Below are 19618 nucleotides of genomic sequence, written 5' to 3'. Positions count from 1 at the left end.
GTACCTTCTGGATTGACAAACATGGATGTGAAACAGAGTTTTCAGACTTGAAATGTAGGCAACACCCTGGCTCCATATGTGACTGGGCAAGTTTGGGAGCCTCCCTAAGCCTCCATCACCTCTACTACGAAACAGAAACAGTAGCATCTACCTGTGTGTAACAGATGAAGTTGTAAAATCATCCATGTAAAGTAATCGTCCATATAAAGTTCCCTATGACCTAGGTAGGAGCTCAGTATGTATCTGCTTTCAGCTTTGTTGAGCTTGCTGCCATGTTCAGGTTGACACTGTAGTTCAAACCTTTCACACGGAAATAGGAGAAAAGAAATGTTAAAGCATCTCAGGAGCCTGACTTTCTTCTACTCATCCATTTAACAGCATGGGAAGTCATATTGACTCAGAGGGATTGCCTGAATATATTTTATTAATATCCTAAACAAAGACATGCATCACTTTAAGGAAAGCAATCTAGTAGCCATGCCAATCTGGATTAATGACACAGGTAATTAGAAGTGATTGGTTGCTTTGTCAAAGAATTCATCCTAGGGATCTTTTAGAATGGGGTTGACAAACTTTTTCTGTAAATGGCTAGTGAGTAAAAAATTTTAGGTTTTGCAACCAAATGACCTCTGTGGTAACTACTCAATTCTGCCCTTGTAGTTCAAAAGTAGATGATACATAAATGCATGGAAATGCTGTGTTCCAATAAATCTTTATTTACAAAAACAGGGGTGGGGGCTGGATTTTGGCTGTGGTCTGTAGTTTACTGATGCCCAATTTAGAGTCATAGAATCCCATAATTGGAAAGGACCTGCTCTCCCAGCCAAGGTTTGAGTCTTCTCCAATACAGTCTTACAATCCAATACAATGCAAACTCTGCTTAGATGCCTCCAGGGCAGAGTGGTTCCCTACCTACTATTTACAGACAGTTCTGATTCTGATTCTCAGAAAGCTTTTTCTTCAACTGAACCCAGATTGATCCATTTGACCCTTTGGTGACTGAGATCAGACTTTTGTGTTATGGTCATCTTGACAGTGATGCTGTATACCAGATCCAAGCAAGGGAAGGTGGTTGACTTATATGCTCACCATCCTGAAAGTCCTGTGGGAGTATGGCTAAGTCTATTCTGTTTACTGACTAATCAGAATGGGTGAAGACCATAGTTTGAGGGTCCTAGAGACCTCCTATTGGCCCAGTTATTCCTTTATTGGTGGATCATGGAGAATTTCAGGGTTTCTGGGGCAGGGACCACAGAAGATAGGGTACTTGGCAGGTTTGGAGAAGCATCTGTTAACCTACAAGAGGAATATATTTCAATATTTTAACAACCTAACCACACGAATACCAGTCTTCCCTAGAAGAGCATCTGACACATAGTAGGTCAGTAAATATTTGTTGGAAAAATAAGTGAATAAAAAAACAAGTATAGTAAGAAACTTGCAGTCTTAGAACTCTATTCATGAGATTCCGGAACAGTCATTGGCAGAGACCTACAGGCTCTGAGATGATGGAGCAAACAGGTCAAGACATCCCATTTAGGAGGGAAATCCAATGTAAGAGTCCACATCCCAGCAATTATTTTATGCCAGCATTTTGAGGCCTGTCAACACTGGGACTAGACAGACACCAAAGGACAAATACTGTATGATTTCACTTACATGAGGTTCCTGGAATAAGCAGATTCATAGAGACAGAAAGTAGAATAGGGTTTACTAGGGATTGGGGCAGGGAAGGTTGAAGGGTGGAAATATGTAAGAATTTTTTTTTTAATGTTTATGTTTATTTCTGAGACAGAGACAGACAGAGCACAAACTAGGGAGGGGCAGAGAGACAGGGAGACACAGAATCCGAAGCAGGCTCCAGGCTCCGAGCTGTCAGCACAGAGCCCGATGCGGGGCTCCAACTAGTCTACCACGAGATCATGACCTGAACCGAAGTTGGATGCTCAACCGACTGAGGCAACCAGGTGCCCTAGAAATTTCTAACCATGTATGTTTATTAGCGGGTGTCGTGGAGGCAAACTCAAAGTACAGAGCTGTCTTTTGACATGCTATATTGTATCTGGAGACCCTAAACACTACTGGACCCCAAAGGACTTTGGCTCCTTCTTCACTTTTGAGCTCAGCTAAAGCACTGGGCCATGGCCATGGGATATGGCTTCTCCAGTAGTTGGCCAGAAAATCTGGAAAATGCAACTCAGAAGTACAGAGGACTTCATTCCATGTGCCAGTGAACATGAATGCATTAGTGACAAGAGATAGGTGGGAATCTGACAAATCACTTTCTCTTCCTTCCACTGGACTGTTTGGAGGACAGGGGGCTTCATGTGGTCTGTCTAAAGATATATGCATGATTAAACAATTGTGTCTTTCCTTAAGCTGTGATCAGCTCAGTAACATACCCCCTTAGTTTGCTTTGTCTCCATCTCTCCCTTAGTTTCCTTGCCCCTTTACCTTGGCTGCCCTAGGATTGTACCTCCCAATGAAACGTTAATTAATGTAGAGCATTAATGTTTTTATTTTGTTTTTGAGAGAGAAAGAGAGAGACAGAGCCAGGGCATAAGTTGGGGAGGGGCAGAGAGAGTGGGAGACACAGAAGCAGAAGCAGGTTTCAGGCTCTGAGCTGTCAGCACAGAGCCTGATGCGGGGCTCAAACCTATGAACTGTGAGATCATGACCTGAGCCAAAACCGGATGCTTAACCAACTGAGCCACCCAGGCACCCCTGTCACTGTATACTTTAATGACCTTTTTGTTTGGCCTCTAGTCATCCTCTAGTTACCTCTAGGAAACTGTGAACTCTTTATGGGAAGACACTGTGTCCTTTTGCTTCTTGTTGTATTACAGGATCTAGTGCAGTATCTGATACATAGCAGGTGCTCAACCAATATTTGTTACTATCGGATGAGTAAATAAATAAATAAATAAAGCAGACAAAGGTGACAATAATTCTCAAACACGTCTCTGGAAAATCAGGCCACAAATGGCTGGGAATGAGTATTCAAGCCAGAGCAACATTATTATAGGACTTTTATTTCACTTTATACCAATATTTTTGAGCACTTACTCTGGACCTACTGTGTGCTATTAGTTCTTACTGTAAAATAATTTGGTGTTCTGATCTACAATTATATCCTGGGTGAATCTGGGATTGTGTGAGCCTAGTGTCCTACATAACAAATGAATTCTGAAAGCCCGAGGGGATGCTTGTATGGGCCAAGAGCTGTTGCCTTATTTATGTCTGAGCTGCTGTTTAGAGCTTGGGCCCTGTAGGGTTGAACCCATGTGAACTTCCATACTCCCCTTCACCCCCATCCCTGCCAAGTACCTGCAGCTAGTGAGGCTAGCCTGAAGGTATCAGGTCTCCCCACTCCCCTCTCCCTTTCCCCTCTCTTTGATCCTTATACACAGTGCACAAGCAGGGCCTGACTGGAGAGTGGGCAGGAAGGAGAAACTATCAGAACTGACCTGCCCCAATTCTGATGATAATTCTATCATGCTGACAGTCAGGACAAGGACTAAGGAAGGGAGAAGCAGAAGAGGAAAGAGAAACAGGTCAGCAGAATGCAAAACAAAAGACAGAATGGGGTTTATTTAAAATTTCTAGTTATCACACAGCCAAATCTGAGCTTGACTAATGAGAGCCGGGTCCTTGGTTCTGGGGCTTCCCAGGTCTTGAGAAGGTCTTTCTGTCCCTCCTTTCTCCTGGTCCTCTCTTGAAGCTACGATTTTCATGCCTACCTGGGAAACTAGGGCACCGTGGAGCAGCAAAAGTGGCACAGGGCTAGATCCGGAGTTTGGATTCTGTTCCTCATCTGCTGCTAACCTGCTGGTGGCCTCAGACAAGTCATTTCCCCTCTCTGAATCTCTGTTTCTGCATCTATAAAGTAACGGTTTGTGGAGTTCCTTTGCCACATCTGAATGACGCATAGTCCATGGCTCTGCAATTCAATTACCGTGCTTGGGCTGAAAGCCACAGTGGTGATCTTTGACTAATAAATGTTGGGAATATTCGGTCCCATATGGGTCACGGCTTGTACATTTGCCTCCTTGTTGTTCCTGCTGCTACTTCCTCTTGCTGCTGGCTTGTTTCCTCGTGTGGTTTGTAACTTATGACTCCTGAACTGCTTTCCCTCTGGGGCTTGCTGAGGGAGGCCAGTTTGCTCTGGCTTGGGAAGGAGTCTCTCCCAGGCGGTTTTCAGTCTGTCTCTGCTGAGGCCTGATACTCCTACTGGACCGGCGTCTAGGTTCATTTCTCGGTTTGCCATCTGTGTGAAGGCAGTCCCCACATTTGTGTGAACACAGGCCCAGGCTTCTGGTATCTTTTGGAAGATGGCAAGCATCACGACGATTTTCACAGGCAAGCGGGTGGCAGTCTCACAGGTGGTGGGGGAGACAGACCGCATCTCTTGGTTCCCAGCACTGCCTCCCCACCCCCTTGAACATTGTGCACCAACCCAGTGGCCTGGATCACCTCTCACAGTCCTTAATGCCCCAGTACCCCTGCTCGGAGGTGGGCAGCTGGGTCAGAAAGCCCCTTAGCCACAGCTCTTCTCCTCCTGCTAACTGCTCTGATTCCGAGTTCTCTTTCTGGCACTCAAATATTTCCCTTTCTTGGTTTTGAACTTGAATCTTTCTGTTTGGAGAAATGTATCTTTGCCTGTGTACCTAAGGGGGGGCGGAATGCCACCCAGGTTGACTCAGCTTGGCCAGCCACCTTCTGCCCCGTCGTGGCTATTCTGAGTGGTTGATTCCCCACAGACAGAGTGGGTGGCCACGCACGAACTGTGGTATCAGGCCCTGGGAAGCAAATTTGCCTGCTATCACACCCCTCCTCCCCGTGACAGAACTCCTTCACCCAAGTCCTTTCTCCAGAAGGAACAACGCTGTTTCCCCTGGAAGAGCACAGGGTCCAGGTGTGCCCTGCCTTTCCCTCTCCCCGCACCCCCGCAAAGATGAAGGACGGCTGGTCTCACAAAGTGACCACAACAGAACTTTTGCTTAGAGTGGGGAGAGGGAAGGAGAGCTGGTCACTGCACAAGTAGGATGGAGAGAAGGAAAGATGAGGCGCCCTGGGGTCCAGGGTAGAGAAAGGCCTGAGACCAACTTTACTGGTAGCAGGATGTTAACATCCGGTAGCCATCTCTGCCCCCCTTCCCTTCACTTCCCTTCACTTCCCTTCGCCTCCCTGGTGTGTGTATTTATAAGTTATGTGATTGTGTATGAGTGTGCGTGTGAGAGAGTATTGTGAGTGTGTGTGTATGTGTGAATGTATGTGAGTGTGCATGTGTGAGTGTATATGTTTGTGTGAGAGCGTGTGAGTGTGTGTGAGTGTGTGTGTGGAGAGAAAAGTGCATGGTCGAGGCACCAGGAGTCAGGAGACTTAAGCTTGAAAATCAGTCTTGTTATCGCCTCTCTTCCTTGGCCTCTCACCTCTTCATTCACAAAGTTAGAGGACTGTATTAAGTTCATGGATTAAAAAAAGTTGTTTTTTTCTAACGCTAATTCATTTTTGAGAGGCAGAGAGAGACAGAGCACAAGGAGGGGTAGAGAGAGAGAGAGACACACACACACACAGAATCTGAAGCAGGCTCCAGGCTCTGAGCTGTCAAAACAGAGCCCAGCGTGGGACTCGAACCGACAAACTGTGAGATCATGACTTGAGCTGAAGTCAGACACTCAACCCACTGAGCTCCCCAGGTGCCCCTTAAATCCACAAATTATAAATATAATATTACCAATGGAAACATACTTTCAAATGCAAGTTTACATGGAAGCTAATGTTTAAAACATGTACAAGGGGTGCCTGGGTGGCTCAGTGGGTTAAGCATCTGACTTTGGCTCACGTCATGATCTCGCGGTTCATGAGTTTGAGCCCCACATCGGGGTCTGTGCTGACAGTGCAGAGCCTGCTTGGGATTCTCTCTCTCCCTCTCTCTTTCTCTCTCTCTCTGCCCCTCCCCTACTTGTGCACTCTCTCTCTCTCTTTGTCTCAAAATAAATAAATAAACTTAAAAAAATAATAAAACATGTAAAAAAAAAAAAAAGAAAGAAAGAAAGAAAGAAAGGAGCTGCCTTGATGGATTGTGGATTGAACAAGGGCCAGGGCCCAGAGCTCAGTGGCTTCATCTCCTCCCCACCTCTTGGAAAAGGCCTGTGCAGGATCCCTGGGATCCCCTGGAACATGGTTTGCAAACAGCCAGGCCACACGTCTCTTCTCCAATTTCTTGCACTGAGGCATTATAATTATGATGGGAAGGAGGAAGGTATCCCTGGCCCCGAAATTCCTGCAGCAGAGCTGAAGTGGTGTGATTTCCCCGAAAACAGGACTCAGAGCTGCCAGACCGAAGCCCACACCTCGGTCTCCCTTAGAGCAAGCTTCTACCTCCTGGCTGAGAAGCTGCTGACAGGCAGCTGCCAGCTGTTGTGGAACCACAGGGAAGGGCTGTGGGGCTGGAAAAGGGACGCTTTTCACACCCTACAGCTGTGAGCCATTAGCAAAGGACTCCACCCCCCCAGAGCTTCAAGTCTTTGTTTGTGAAAAACGGGGAGTGGAATGGGTTAGTCACTGGTAGGTCACTTACAGCTCTCTAAAGGCTTTCTGGGATGTGGCCTGAGTATTAGCATCCTCACAAAAATTTATTGTGCACACAGGGTGTGTCAGGCATGGAGACTGTAGTCAAATCGGAAGACAGACATGGAACAGTGATGAAGGGTATGGAAAGGAAGCATGGAGTGCTAAGAGAACATACTAGCGGGCCTCAACTTGGACTAGGGGGTCAGGGTGGTCCTCCAAGACAGAGAGAGAGATACAGAGAGGCAGAGAGAGACAGAGACAGAGGCAAAACTGGGAGAATGATGGGGAGAAGTCCAGGAGGACGACAGAGGAGGGGGATGGGTGGGACTGGAGCAGAAGTCAGAGAGATCAGCAGCCTACGTGACCAATCCACTTCCAAACACACCAACCTGGTGTGTAAAGCAAAGTCTTGGGCATTTTTTCTTTTTTTCTTTTTAAATGTTTATTTATTTTTGAGAGAGAGAGAGAGAGAGAGAGCACAATCAGGGAAGGGGCAGAGAGAGAAGGAGACATAGAATCCGAAGCAGGCTCCAGGCTCCGAGCTGTCAGCACAGAGCCTGATGCAGGGCTTGAACTCATGGACCATGAGATCATGACCTGAGCCAAAGTCAGATGCTTGACTGACTCAGCCACCCAGGCGCCCCAACTCTTGGACATTTTTATATTCTCTTTTGCTCCCAAATATTTGAGCAAGCAGTTTGCAAAGATATATAAAATACGCATGGTAATAAAGAATGGTAAGAGACACAAGTTTGGGATGCAGAGGAGAGCAGGAATAAGAATAAAAGTGCATGCCAGATGACTTAAATTCTTCCTACACATGGGTCGCAGATTTTGCTCAGAATTTCTTAGCAGCCAAGGTAGCCAGAGTTCATGTTTCCTTGTTCAGTGATACAGTTCACCCTGTTGATGGGAATACAGAAAAATTGTTGCTAGGAAGGCGGTTGTTAGTCTATTTCTTCTAGAGTCCTCCAGTATAAATAATTCATTGTGGGTGATGATACAATGTTGTCTCTCTTCTTAACTGGCTTAATCCAGGACTAGATTTTAAAACATCAATCTTCCTCCTTTATCATCCCCTGACCCCAATGTCTTGATATTGCTCTCAAGACTGTTCTTCCTCCCCTGAGACCACAGCACAGATGAATATTTCTTTATCTGAACCTAGATGCAAATGCTCTAAGTTGGGAGGGAGCCTCATCACTACTTATACCTTTGAAAGGCATTACAAATTTATTATTAATTCCATTCTGTTTTTGTTTTAATATTTTAGTTTCTCCCTTGTTTCATGGTCACGTGTGATAATTCCGTTTATAAAACTGTTCCACCTAGAAATCCATTTTTGAAGAATGCTGTTCCAAATGAAGGTCATCACTCCTGGTATATAACATAAGTGATGATCTTACCAAAACTAGGCCTAACTATTTAACAGAAGTCAGTTCTCCTTTCTTCTTTTGCACTTAAATTATGCGTGACTTGAGAAAATAGTCAGTTTTTGACAGAATTTGTCTTAGTTTTCTGGGCAATGCCAAGCATACATATGAGAAGGTGTATTTTCAATTAATGGTCTTTAGTGTCATGTAGGTATGTACTTAGGATCTCCCTAACTTGTTAGTGTGTGCCTTTGGGTATGTTACTTGACCTCCTTCCTGAGCCTTACATATTTTATTTCCTGGATAAAAATGGTTAAGACCCCTATCTCATATGTGGTTGTGAGAACTGCTGAGAGTGTGTATAAAGAGTCTTTAGGTAGTATATAGTATATTGTATGTGAATGAAAACAATAAACAATCTTATCCAGTAGGATCATTTTAAGGATTAACAGAATACATATAAAGAGGTTATCAGGTAGGAAAAAAATTAAGTTTTGTTAATATCATCTTTCATCAAGGGTATGAAGAGATAGATGCCCTAGGAGGTTGCTGGCAGGAGCCTTAGAGAGAATTTGGCAGTGTCTATTAAAAGTTAAAAATATACAAACCCTTCTATATTAAAAAGGAGCCATACACTACTAGGTACTTATCCAAAGGATATAAAAATGCTGATTCAAAGGGGCACATGCACCCTGATGTTTATAGCAGCGCTATCAACAATAGCCCAATTACGGAAAGAGTCCAAATGTTCATCGACCAATGAATGGACAAAGAAGATGTGTGTGTGTGTGTGTGTGTGTGTGTGTGTGTGTGTATGTATACATATACATATATATACATATATGTATATATATATATATAATGGAATATTACTGGGAGATCAAAAGAATGAAATCTTGCCATTTGCAATAATGTGGTTGGAACTAGAGTGTATTATGCTAAGTGAAAGAAGTCAGTCAAAGAAAGACAAATACCATGTGATTTCACTTATATGTGGAATTTAAGAAACAAAACAGATGAACATAGGGAAAGGGAAGGAAAAATAAGACAAAAACCAAAAGGGAGGCAAACCATAAGAGATTCTTAAATACGGAGAATGAACTGAGGGTTGCTGGAGGGGAGGTGGATGGAATAGAGGTTGATGGGGCTAAATGGGTGATGGAGGGCACTTTTGGGGATGAGCACTGGGTGTCATATGTAAGAGATAATCAATGGGTTCTACCCTTGAAGCCAATACTACATCGTATGTTAACTAATTTGAATTTAAATTATATATATATATATATATATATATATATATATATATATAGTATGTGTGTATGTATAACATATATATGCACAAACCCTATTAATAGCAATTCAACTTCTCTGTTTCTACCAGAAAAATTGGGTATTAGCACGAAGAGGTATATACAACTCATATATTGCAACACTGTTAGTAATAAACTAGCAAAAACTGGAAACCACCTAAATGCCCATCAATGCACAATAAGTACATAAATTTTGATGTGACAATTCTATGAAATAATTTAAGACTGAGGTAGAGTTATATGTATAGCATGGAAAGAGCTCCAAGGAATCATGTTGAGTGAAAAAGCAAGCAGGGTATGGAAGGATCATTCAGTACAATACCATTTATGTAAATACACACAGAGCCACATAAAGCAGTATTACATAGGGGTACATATATGAATGTTAACACACAGACAGAAAAACTGTCAATTTACATACCAACATAAACAGTCATTACCTCTTGGGGGGAGCAGGAAGGAATTGAAACTGAGAATTATGGTCAAAGGAGGCATTTTCTTACCTATAGTGTTTCCTTTTTTTTTTTTTTTTTTTTGCAGCAAGGAATCTGTGTGTAAGCTATAGAACTGAAACAGAATTTTAAAAAACTGCTGAGCACAATGCCTGACATATAATAAGCATCCGATAAGTGTTAATTCCCTTCCTTTGGCATAAAATCTCAAAATTATCTGCCAAGTGCGTTTGAATTTTATTCATTCATTAAATGAATATGTATTAAGCACATAATTTTCCCCAGTTGTGTCTTACGTTTCCAGGGAGAGCAGTTTAGACAGAATGTTAACAACTCAGGGAGAAGACATATAACTAAACAAGGAAAAGTAATAAAGTGTCATAGGTGCTGATAGATGAAATAGAGAATGCTATGGGAACACATTGCAGTAACTCTTAACCTGGTTTGGAGGAGTCAAAGATCAGATCAAGAAACCCTTAACAAATAATCCAAGTGGTCAGAGAATAGATCAAATAGCAGCATGAATTGAAAGAAGGAGCAAAGCAAAGCCAGCTTTGGGGTGCCTGGTTAAATAGTCAACTTCAGCTCAGGTCACAATCTCGCGGTCTGGGAGTTTGAGCCCCGCGTTGGGCTCTGTGCTGACAGCTCAGAGCCTGGAGCCTACTTCCAATTCTGTGTCTCCCTCTCTCTCTGCCCCTCCCCTGCTTGCTGTCTGTCTCTGTCTCTGTCTCTGTCTCTCAAAAATAACAAACATTAAATGAAAGAAAGAAAGAAAGAAAGAAAGAAAGAAAGAAAGAAAGAAAGAAAGAAAGGAAGGAAGGAAGGAAGGAAGGAAGAAAGAGGCAAACTAGTTATAGCCAAAGTTGATATGGCTTAGGGATGGCTGTCATTATTCACCGTGACTTATATCCACAACCATTAAAGAAGCAGGACTTCAGAAATCTTTGTCTTTTGCTCAAGAACCATCTTGTAAAATAGGATCACAGGCCATTTAAAATCCACATTTATTTCTGCTGCAAACTCACTGACTTGGCTGTCCTATCTCATGTCCTGGAGTGGGGTTCCTTCTGAGATAATGCATAAAAATGAAAGCAAGGATGTCAGATCTGTGGGACAGGCTGTGGTCAAATTCCAGAGAGATGGGAGACAGTATACAAACTCTAGAACACAAAGTGAAAGTAAGTTGGGGATGGGGTGAGGACAGAGAGGAAATATCCATACAGGGCCAAGAGTGAGAACTGTCCAGGGAACAGATGCAGAATTAGAATATCCAGGGGAAGTCTCTCTTCCCTGATCCTGTTCCTTAAACCAAGTGGTCCCACCCAGTCACTAGGAGGCTTCAGTCATGAAAATGAAGCGTATGGGACCCTACTCTCCTTTAGAGTTTCTCACCTAACCTTATGTTTGGTTTTTGCTCACTGTGACTTCCCAACTTTGGATCTGCTGATTTGGGCTCCTATTTCTGGCCCAGTGGACTTCATGACCCCACACATGTGACCACTGGCTCATCTCAGACATAGTTTATAGGTATCCTATTTTCTCTTGGCTCTGAACAGTCATTGATGGACACAACTATTTAGGGCTCTCAGGTTCCTAAACCAGAGTCAGACTTCCTGTTCAGTATCAACCATTGGATAGGTACAAATCAAGGGCAAGGGGAACAGAAAATTTGTCCCAAGTAATGAATGGATTGGTATGAGCAGTGTTATATTGTAAAGAGGTCTGTGGTGGATGCTTGTGGTCCTGGAATTATGATCTAACCAGCTCTAAGGTATGGCATTCTGGACCCGGCATCTGATGTCATAAAGCTAAAGAATGTCATCAAAAAGCATATTTATTTTCTATTGCAAGTGACCTAAATTGAAACCATATCAGTCCATGACAAGGAAGGTAAAGGGAAGAAAAACCCTTGTTGAGCTTAATTGTGCAACAGACATGTAGGTTGGGGATCTTGCTTGACATAACTTCTTTAATTTATTACTTACATTCTGTGACCCATTTATTATAATGCCTATTTACATATAGCAAAATTTGATTTTTTTAGCAAACTTGTTTTAAGTCTATTTATTTATTTTTGAGAGAGAGAAAGAGTGAGCTTGAGTGGGGGATAAACAGAGAGAGAGAGAGAGAGAGAATCCCAAGCAGGCTCTGTGCTGACAGAGCCAAATGTGGGGCTTGTACTCACATGATTGTGAGATCATGACCTAAGCTGAAACCAAGAGTTGGATGCTTAACCAACTGAGCCACCCAGGTGCCCCAATTTAAGTTTTTTTTTTAACTTAGAGAACCATAAGACACAGAGGGAACATCTGCTTCTTCTGGTTCTTGAGTTTTTTCAATGCATCTTTGATCTCCTTGTTTCGCAAACTGTATATGATGGGATTCAGCATGGGAATCACAGCTCCATAGAGCATGGACACCACCTTCTCTTGGTCCTGTAAGTAGCCAGCACTAGAATGGAGATATGAGAAGAGACCAGAGCCATAGAAGAGAATCACTGTGGTCAGATGAGAGGCACAGGTGTTGAAAGCCTTCATCCGCCCTTGGGTTGAATGGATCTTCATGACAGCAGCAATGATGTAGCAATAGGACACCAGGACAACAAGAGCTGATGTCCCACCAACTGCACACACAACAAGATAGTTCACTACCTGGCTGAGGAAGGTACTAGAACAAGACAAGACTAGCAGAGGTGGCAGGTCACAGAAAAAGTGTTTAATGACTCGTGGCCCACAGAAATACAGCTGGAATATGGAGCTGGTTTGGACCAATCCCGTGAGGAATCCTCCAGTGTATGCTGTAATGACCATCCCCACACACATGGTGGGTGACATGAAGGCTGCGTAGAACAGAGGGGTGGAAATAGCAGCATAGCGGTCATATGCCATGGCCGCCAGGAGACAGCATTCAGTGGCCCCCATGCTGATGAAGAAGAAAAACTGAGTAGCACATCCCACAAAGGAGATGGTCTTCTGCTGCTTGAAGAAGTCACAGAGCATCTTGGGGGTGATGGAGGACGTGTATGAGATGTCAACAAAGGACAAGTTTCCAAGGAAGAAATACATGGGGGAGTGCAGGCATGACTCCATCCTGATCAAGACAACAAGGCCCAGGTTCCAAGTCAGAGTCACAGAATAGATCCCCAGAAACAACACAAAGAGGAAAGCCTGAAGCTCTGGCTGCTCTGAAAATCCCAAAAGGATGAAGTCGGTTGTTATGTTGATGTTCCTTCCCACGGCCATGTATCTTCTCTTTGCTGCCCGCAGGCCCCAAAATGAGATTCCTGGGGAGTGAAAATCCAGATGAAGAAACCACTTTGTTCTGTCACGGAATCATAGACTCCCTGAGTCACAAGAGACACTGGAAAGCAGGTGTTCTACCTCTTTCCAACATCAAATCCCCCTTTACAGCATTTACTGGGTCTTTTGTGGAGATCATTATCATCCTAATCTGATGCACTGTTCATGCAAAATTGACAGGCCCAGACTAGACTGGCAATTTTGTATTATCTGGATCACCACCTTCATTGTCAATGTTGCCACTTTACTGAAGGAAGTTATTAATACAACTTGCACCAAATACTCCTTTTTTCCCACTAGTTTCCAAGCATTGTGGTTGGATTCTTGGGCCACTCAGAAAAAAGATTTTTTCTTTTTTTTAATAAAATAAATATGTCAGAAATTGAAATACCTAGAGAGGCAATTCTGTGTTTCTTATCATCATAGTTTGTTCTGACCAGATTTTATGGGGTCAAGGTGTTTTTTCTCCTTTACTCAGTGGAATGAAGCACATAGAGGTGTAAAACACTGGCATCCCCTTTAGAGATTAAAGAAAGGAGTTAAAAATAAAAGTTCAACACTGAATTGCCAGTGTTCATTCTGTACAAATATTATCAACTGATCACAAACGTTGCACCAGGTTTGATAGACCTAACTGTAGATGATGTAAAAAATAATAAAACATTATTATCAGGTTCAAAATGTTCAACATAATACATGGGACAAACAGAAAGCAGATAAACCACAGCACAATGTGATAGGTGTGCCCAAGAGAAGTATTGTATAGTGTCCTGGATGTTGGGCATAGCAGGTGGAAGCTTCTGAGAGATGTGTTGCAACACATGAGGGTTCCAACAGTGAGTATGGGGTTACCAGGATGAAAATCTGGTGTGTGAGGGGGTTGGGTGACAGGTGGTTCAGGAAAAGCATTTGCAAAAGCAGAGGAGAGCATAGTACTCGGGATACTTTAAAAATGCCAGCATGGCAGGAGTGCAGCGTGAACAGGGTTAAGAGAGGATAACAGGAGTCTAGTTTTGAGAGACAGTGAGAGGTGGGAAAATTGTGAAAGATCTTTGAAACTCAAAGCAAAGATGGCAAAACATTTGTTTCATAAATACATGTGTATACAACTGCGTATGCTAGGTATATAATTGCATATGCTGTATATATAATTGCAAATATGTATTGCATGTTCCTATTTAATTTCAACCTTCTTTCCATTTCTGAACTTTTGTTCCACTGTACCCTGCTCTGTTCTTTTGATAGGATGCATCACCTTCTCCCATTGCATAGCATCGATTGGTTGTTGACACTGATTGTCTGTCTCCCTTAGATTGTAAGCTTAGGAAAACCAAGATTTGTAGGAATTTTTGTGTTTTTTGTTCATTGAAGTATCCCTAGCACCTACAGCTGTACCTGGCACATAGTGGGTGCTCAATAAATATTTTCTGGGTAAATACCATGCTAAGGGGTTTGACCTTTCTCCCATGGGCAAGAGGGAAAATATGAAAGTTTTGTTTTTGTCTGTTTTTAAAATTTTAATTATTTCTTTGTAAACAGGGAACTAGTTGTCAAATATGTGTTTAACAATATAACAGAGCAGTGTTGCTGTGTGGAAGCAGGTGTGGACGCTGGATAGGAGTGAAAAGGAACTGAGAAGGGAGACCAGACAGTTGCTTTGAGAGCTGGGAGGAAAGTTATTACTGATTTGAGTGAAGATGGGTAGGTTTAGAAGTGCTTGCACCCCTGAGATGTAACAGCACCATTCATTGTGCAGTGCAGTGGGGAGAAAGCCCATAAATGGCCACCTATTCCTTGCCCCCTTTTTTCTCACATTCACAGTCACATCAAAGGAATGTGTTAATAAGTTACACCACGATTCTTCCCCATTTCAACCCAGGAGTCTATAGTATACATCGATTACACTTTTAGTGTGTGATAAAAGTGAATTATCAATCATTTTGTATGATTACTACATCAATAACCTGCTTATCTTGACCTGAATTACCTGGAGATAAAAATACAGAAGTAGAGTATATGACATGTGTTAAATGTCTCTATAATAAAAAGTACATGTAATGTGTATTATATGAATATATTACACATCATATTTTATATGGATATATATGATATATATATAATAGTTTGCATGGTCTGAGAGCCACCACCACTACTTTGATAGCACTTTTGAAATGACACAGCAGTCCTACATCTGCTACCTTATCTGTGGGTATTAAGCAGGGCTCTGATGTCAGCCAGAGTCCATCTGTAACCCCATATACCCACCTGCAGGCTGTGCGGTCTTGGGCAAGCCAACACTCTTAAATCTCTTTTCATTTCCCTCAACCGCAAAACCAAGACAATGATAGTACTGACCACTTCACAGATCGTGAGGATTAAAAGAAGTAAGTTACATCAAGTATTGGAGAGAAAAAGAAATAATTCCTATTGCTTGACAAATGATCAGCCCTGTACGGATTTGAATCCCAGTCTCTCCATCCCTAATCTAGAGTTTGTTCTCCACTGCACATGCTGCTTAAAGCCAGGTGCACATGCTTGTACACAACAATGGCTACATTAACCATATACCCTTTGCTGGTGTTATTGCCAATAATTTTCAGCAATATATTGACTTAATTCATCATACTGTGTGCTTCCTTTTGTTTGCTGGCTTGTTCTGTCTACAGCCTTAACTATAAAGTCTGGGAAGACATTATAAGCTCAGTGCCCTGTATAGTTCCTGGCACATAGTAAACCTAAAATAATATTTGCTGAATGAGTTCAATCTACAATAATTTGGAAAGGCACATGTTACAGACCAGAAGCTCATTGAGGTTATAACAGCTAAAGCACTTAAGTGACCAAACCAAGCTTTAAATCACCAGTTCTTTGACTGCACAGCTGCTTCTCTTTCCTGAATGCTGTAAAAGAACTTGAGAAAGGGTCTGAGCAATCCACAGGACCATATTATAGGCATAGCTGCAACAGATATGATCCTTTCCCCATCCTGACTGATTAGACAAGACTGGATATGTGGAATCTGAATTCTGAAAATCACTGTAAAGAGACTTCTTCACGGCCCCCCCCCCCTCGCCGAAGGTCTGCTTGCCTTTTAACGAGGTTAAAGCCACATACCAAGATACAGTAGAATGAAGCTCTAATGTGGTAACTCCCAAATAAATTATATAACTGAGGTGCAGAGGGTATTTTCAGTTCAGATGACTTTGTAGGGTATGATAAAGAAAACCCAGAAAGATGAACTTGTAGGAAAAGAAATGTGTTTTCTGCTTTCATCACATTTTTCTTCTCATCTGTTGCAGTGTTGACACTTTATAGGTACACAGTAAATATTTGACTGGCTCAATAAAGACTTATAACATATTTACTATAAACTTGCCCTAATTCCAAGATCATTGGATCTGTGCTATTTTAAAGATTTTATTTCATTTTATTTTTATTTTTTGAGAGAGAGGGGGGAAGGGGCAGAGAGACGGGTGGGGAGAGAAAATTCCAAGCAAGCCCCACACCCAGCACTGAACCCATGTGGGGCTCAATTTCACAACCAAGAGATCATGACCTGAACCTGAAATCAAGAGTCAGATGCTTAACCAACTGAGTCATCCAGGTGCCCCTGGACCTGTGCTATTTTAAATGCTGCATGGATGTCCAGAAAGCTCTGAGCATATACTTAAAATAATAGAAGTAGAAACCATTTAGGCTAGCCTTTTCCCATTATAAATGATAAAACTAAAGCCAAAGAGAGAGATAGTGAAAGTCTGTACAGCTGTTTGACAGGAGAGGTGGAATTAGAACCTATATCTCCTTTTTTAAAATTCATTTATTTTTTACGAATATAATTTATTGTCAAATTGGCTTACATACAACACCTGGTGCTCATCCCAACAAGTGCCCTTCTCAGTTCCCATCACCTATTTTCCCTCTCCCCCACTCCCTATCCACCCTTAGTTTGTCCTCTGTATTTAAGAGTCTCTTGTGGTTTGCCTCCCTCCCTCTCTGTATCTATTTTTTCCCTTTCCCTTCCCCCATGGTCTTCTGCTCAGTTTCTCAAGATCCACATATGAGTGAAAACATGGTATCTGTCCTTCTCCGATTGACTTCTTTCACTCAGCATAATACCTTCCAGTTCCATCCACATTGCTGAAAATAGCAGGATTTAATTCTTTCTCATTGCCAAGTAATATTCCATTGTATATATAAACCACATCTTCTTTATCCATTCATCAGTTGATGGACATTTAGGCTCTTTCCATAATTTGGCTATTGTTGAAAGTGCTGCTATAAACATTGGCGTACATGTGCCCCTATGAATCAGCCCTCCTGTATCCCTTGGATAAATTTCTAGTAGCTATTGCTGGGTCATAGGGCAGTTCTATTTTTAATTTTTTGAGGAACCTCCCCACTGTTTTCCAGTGCAGCTGCACCAGTTTTCATTCCCATTAACAGTGCAAGAGGGTTCCCGTTTCTCCACATCCTCACCAGCATCTGTTTCCTGAGTTGTTCGTTTATATCTCCTTTTCTAGGAGTAGTTCTTTCTGCTTTACATTATTCTAAGTTTTTTAATGTTTATTTATTTTTGAGAGAGATAGAGAGACAGAGTGAGGGTGGGGGAGGGTCAGAGAGAGAGGGAGACACAGAATCTGAAGCAGGCTCTAGGCTCTGAGCTGTCAGCACAGAGCCCGATGTAGGGCTCGAACCACAAACAGCAGGATCATGACCTGAGCCGAAGTTGGACACTTAACCGACTGAGCCACCCAGACACCCTTGCTTTACCTTATTCTAAAACCTGGAAGTCTCATTGGCAACTAGAGAGTATCCAAGGAAACCTGTGATTTGTTTTGATGCAAACACACTTGCACATGCATACACTCATGAGCCTAGAATAACATGAAAAGCACTAGACTGAAAGCTTTTTTAAAAAATGTGAAGCAATATAAGTCATCCAGAGAAAGACAGATATTACATGATTTCACTCATATACAGAATTTGAGAAATGTAACAGATGATCATAGGGGAAGAGAAGGGAAAATGGGATAAAAACAGAGAGGGAGGCAAATCATAAGAGACTCTTAAATACAGAGAACAAACTGAGGGTGATGGGGGTGGGGAGAATGGGTGATGGACATTAAGGAGGACACTTGTTGGGACGAGCACTGGGTGTTTTATGTAAGTGATGAATCCCTCGGTTCTAATCCTGAAGCCAAGACTATGCTGTATGTTAACTAACTTGAGAATTTAAAAAAAAAAAAAAGTTGATTCAAGTCCTATTCTCCTACCTTTTTGCTGTGTGACCTTGGGAAAAATTATTTGCCATTCTGAGTCTTAATCTTCTTATCTCCTGTCTATATAATAAAAAGAGTGTTTTCTAGTCCACTTTCCTTCCTTTTTTCCACTTGTGAAAAGCAGAACCTTTTTCAAAACAAAATTTTCTGCAGAAGTACAGAATGTAAAATAGGTGAAGTCCAGCTCCTCTGGTTAAGGTCGGAGCAGTAGGGAGAGGGGAAGCCAGCATCCTGTCTGATCTATCTCCCTTCCTTCAAAAGTCTTTCCAAAACTCCCATTCTGTGATTGTGTAATTCACCATTCCTAAAGAAGGACAAAGGGCAGACTCACCTACAACTTCTTAAACTCTGGGCTTTGTTCAGATGGCTAAGACCAGACGCACAGAACTACGGTGAAAACCCATCTCTGCTAGCACCTGAAGCATTGGTTTTGGTCAAAGAGATCAGTAAAATATGGATGGAGCTACTTTAAATTGGCCACTAAGGGAAGGACTTCACAGGACTTTAAAGGGAGGCCAGTTCTCTCCCAAGTACTGGGTCTTTCTTAGCTGTGGGATTATGACATGTCCCAGGGAGCACCTATTGGAAGGTTGGCTGGGTGGTTGGCCTCAGGGGTAAAGAAGACGCCAGCTTTGGTTGGGTGGAGTTGATTTCCATTGGCCCTGCTTTCATCATATTCTTGGTCTCTGGTCTTATTCCAAAAAGATATACCCAAAAGCATTGAAAGCCAAGAGTGCCTTTTGGCTTCAAAATAGTGTAACTATTTCAAACAACAGCAATTACCTTTGTAAAGCACTAGATATTTTACAGAAACTTTCCAGTGTAAAAATATCTTTTGGATGACTCCAAGGGTTGGAACCAGGACTAAATGAGTAACAAGAGAGGGAGAGATAGAGAGACAGAGATTATAGGAAAACAATAGGCCAGTCCAAAGGTGGAATGGATGGTCTAGAAAGAGGTAGATTTTCCAGCACTGAAAGTAAGGAGAAAATAGTATACTTGACAGTGGTGGTCTCACCTATATGTAGAATTAAAAATGAACAAACTCATAGAAACAGAGAATTGGGGATTGCCAGAGGTGGGAGGTGGGGGTAAGGGAAATGGGTGAAGGTGTTCAAAAGGTACTTACTTCCAGTTATATGATAAATACCTCTTAGGAATATAATGCATAGCATGGTGACTATAATATTATACTTTATATTTGAAATTTCCTGAGTAGATCTTAAAATTCTCATCACAAGAAAAAGATTGTAACGGTATGAGGTGATTAATGTTAACTCAACCTACTGTGGTGATCATTTCACCATATATACAAATATCCAGTCATTA

The 19618-nt window shown here is 42.2% G+C and overlaps 1 protein-coding gene across 1 annotated transcript; it reads right to left on the bottom strand.

Annotated features, from left to right (window-relative positions):
* Positions 1-11854: 11854 nt before the first annotated feature.
* Positions 11855-13007, bottom strand: LOC106986786 (olfactory receptor 5A1-like). Its single transcript, XM_015084994.3, has one exon. The coding sequence runs from the start codon at positions 12951-12953 to the stop codon at positions 11991-11993; it is 963 nt and encodes a 320-aa protein (XP_014940480.1). The 5' UTR covers positions 12954-13007; the 3' UTR covers positions 11855-11990.
* Positions 13008-19618: the final 6611 nt, after the last annotated feature.

The sequence above is a fragment of the Acinonyx jubatus genome, chromosome D1 (genome assembly GCF_027475565.1).
Source record: "Acinonyx jubatus isolate Ajub_Pintada_27869175 chromosome D1, VMU_Ajub_asm_v1.0, whole genome shotgun sequence".
Classification (NCBI taxonomy): Eukaryota; Metazoa; Chordata; class Mammalia; order Carnivora; family Felidae; genus Acinonyx; species Acinonyx jubatus.
The sequence above is the reverse complement of the archived record's forward strand: the minus strand, read 5'-3'. Positions and strand labels throughout refer to the sequence as shown.

Excerpts from the sequence above, each read along its gene's own strand:
- LOC106986786 (XM_015084994.3), bottom strand. The coding sequence starts at position 12,953 with ATGGCCGTGGGAAGGAACATCAACATAACAACCGACTTCATCCTTTTG.